Source organism: Myotis brandtii, unplaced genomic scaffold, assembly GCF_000412655.1.
Source record: "Myotis brandtii unplaced genomic scaffold, ASM41265v1 scaffold120, whole genome shotgun sequence".
Taxonomy (NCBI): domain Eukaryota; kingdom Metazoa; phylum Chordata; class Mammalia; order Chiroptera; family Vespertilionidae; genus Myotis; species Myotis brandtii.
Genome location: NW_005354174.1, coordinates 4,033,778 through 4,036,901, shown reverse-complemented (window position 1 = coordinate 4,036,901; position 3,124 = coordinate 4,033,778). Strand labels below are relative to the sequence as shown.

Here is a 3,124-nt window from a genome sequence, read left to right as displayed (position 1 = left end):
AGCCTTGTGGTTTTGTTTGCTGCTGAGTGTATGGCCTAGCAAATCATACTAACACCGGCACCTAAACCATAAGGCAGGACTTAAATCACCCTTCTAGACCAGGTTTCTCACAAGCCATTTATATTGTTTTCATCATTACTTTGGTGGTTGAAAGTGTGGCGAAGTACACAAGCTATCGAATGGCTGGGTAACTTTTACTGCGTCCGTAAGGCTGTGTTAAGATATTCTGACATTGCAGGAATCATGATTTGTCCGCGCATAGATTTATACTGACTTCTTTATAGCAGACTGACAAGTAGGGGACTTTTTAAAAGATCAGTCTGTCTTATGTTGCACCCAGTAATTCAGAATATTAAAGTGAGGTCTGACTTATTCGATCCCAACACACTATCTAAACTTCCTTTCCATTGTCAAGTGTATGATTAACACAAGGAATGTTTTTTTTTCCTCACCCACCGGCAAAGTAGTTCAAACAACAAATAGCAAGAAGTTTATGTGGCTTTGAACATGAACTAATTACTTAAGGACCAGAAATGCAGTCTTTTCATAATGTTCTACAAGACAGACCAATAAATGTGCATTCTTCTTATAATGTTCTACAAATAAGACTCAGCACTTTGCTATTATTTCTACATTGATAAGCCCAGTCCATCAAAATCTCACTGGTGAAAGGACGTATTGAGCATCATGGTGGGTTGCTCCAGAGTTATTGACGGAGGGGGTCAGTGCATTTGGCTTTTTTCCCTCTGCTTAGCAAGAATGACCTACTAGCCCCAACCGGTTTGGCTCAGTGGACAGAGTGTCGGCCTGCGGACTGAAAGGTCCCAGGTTCAATTCCAGTCAAAGGCATGTACCTTGGTTGCAGGCACATCCCCAGTAGGAGATGTGCAGGAAGCAGCTGATCGATGTTTCTCTGTCATCGATGTTTCTAGCTCTCTATCCCTCTCCCTTCCTCTCTGAAAAAAACCAATAAAATATAAAAATAAAAATAAAAGAATGACCTACTAGGCTACTGATACTCAAACTCCTTTCATTTTCCATAGAGTGATAGTGAGGAGGATCTTCTAGCCCAACCTATCAAGAATTCTGCGATGAACTTTGATTCCAGACTTCCAGCAATTGACCAAACATCCGTCAAGCAGAAACATAAAAGTACCATGACTGCAAGGCAACCAGAGAAAGTGGGCTCCAGCAAACCCTCTCCAGGTGAGTAGCTGGTTTATTCAGATTCACAAATTCTAGAATCCCAGTGTGACAGGGAATGACAACTATCAAATTGGTGATGTTGATTACATCCAAGTGGTTTCCAAGTGGCCAATACAGGTTTTTGAGGGTCTGATGATCTTATGCAAACGGTCAAATTCATTTTGGGGAATATCAGGTCAAGGAGGCATGGGTTATGCAGAGTAACTGTCGCCACTCCCTGCGCTTTCTGCCCAGTCGTTGGCTTTGTGTGGCACTCGCTGGAATTGCTGCCTTTTCATCTTCTTCACCCTTGGGGGGTGGGGTGGGGTCAGGAAATAAAGGCATTTGGCCCCAGGTATCAAGTTTTATGACTCAAGCAAGAGCATGAAGAGAAGCTTTCACAAGCATCTGAATGGCATAATTTATAGCCAAGAAAGAGTAATTAAGGCCTCCGCTTCTGAGGTTGTCCTCTCTGGGAGAGAAGGGGCTTGATAAATCCTCCCTTTTGTGCAATTTGGTAAATAATTCACTCTTTAGCTGCCTTTGAAGCAAAGACCAGCCCCTCTGCTTGAGGCAGGAGTGATTTAACAGTATCCAGAAAGGGGATAAATTCAACTGCATGTTTAGAGTCCCCCGGGCTCATCCCCATCGGAGCCAACATCTGTAGGACAAACTCGATTCCTCTGGGAACTGACGTGGACGCTGGGGTAACAGGGAAGAAAGTCTGCCGTCTGCTCGCAGTGCAATGGAAATGATCCAAATTAACTGCCGAAGGATTCACAAATAGCGTGTGATTCACTTACATCCAAGCCACGACTCCTTTCTAATCCTAAATAGCTCTTGTCATACAATCATCCACCCAGTTAAGTCTTAATGTAAAGAAAATGGCAGCTCTCAGGTTAACCACCCACATTTTATTGCCTTTAATGAAGAAAAAAGCAAATGAACTTCTGAAATGATGTCCTTTCGGGCAAAGCCCCAACTCTTTTTTTCTTACTTAATCAAGGGGACACATCATCATAGTTAATATCTCACTAGGAAGATTTTTAGTAGGAATTGGTGTCTTAACTCTGCTGTTTAAGAATGAAATAAGGCAGATAGGATCATTTCCCAAATATTTCAAAATACATGTTGTAACTTATTGAATTGAGGATGTTTTTAATAGAAAAAAATGAATTTAAGTTTAAATAATGCAACTCCATACACTTGATATAATTTTTAGCTTTCTTGCTAAAGCCGGGTAGCTGCTGCATGGTGTGCTTTGTCATCTGTTGAAAACTATTATTAAAATGAACAGTGTAGGCTCACTCAATGATTTTAGCGTGTCTGATTAATACAGATGTAAATGCTCCATATGGAACTTACAACACTGACAAAAAGGATGAGTTAACTCACTTTACATTCTATAAAACATTAAATTTGAAGAATTACTAGAGTGCAAAGCACCAAGGTTTAGGCAAGAGAGCCAAGTTGGCAGAAAAATGTCAATTTCATCAAATGAGGGATGTTACTTGTAATAAAAATCCTTTAAAAATTACCACCTTGCCCGGCCAGCGTGGCTCAGTGGTTGAGTGTTGACCTATGAACCAGGAGGTCATGGTTCGATTCCCAGTCAGGACACATGTCCGGGTTATGGGCTTGGTCCCCGGTGTGGGGCGGGCAGAAGGCAGCCAATCAATAATTCTTTCTCATCATTGATGTTTCTATCTTTCCCTCTCCCTTCCTCTCTGAAATCAATACAAATATATTTTTTTTAAAAATAAAATAAAACGAAGAAAAAGTCTCTGCCGGCTGCTTCCCGAGTTTGGAGATAAACTGGAACCCTCTCCGCACCCTCTGGTGTCAGTGTTTGGACAAACAGTGCCGGGCTGTGAGCACAGGGCTGCCTCGCTCTGGGCTCGGGCGGCCCTCGCTGCCGGCTGCCGCTCTCACCTCTCCC

General features: G+C 42.3%; 1 protein-coding gene across 7 annotated transcripts in view; it reads left to right on the top strand.

Annotated features, from left to right (window-relative positions):
* Positions 1-3,124, top strand: part of MARCH10 (membrane-associated ring finger (C3HC4) 10, E3 ubiquitin protein ligase) — an 86,304-nt gene that overhangs the window by 33,773 nt on the left and 49,407 nt on the right. For all 7 annotated transcript variants that reach the window (XM_005858604.2, XM_005858603.2, XM_005858606.2 and 4 more), the window contains one exon: positions 1,044-1,206. In XM_005858604.2, the coding sequence (XP_005858666.1) occupies positions 1,044-1,206 (163 nt within the window). The remainder of the gene's footprint in view (positions 1-1,043; positions 1,207-3,124) is intronic.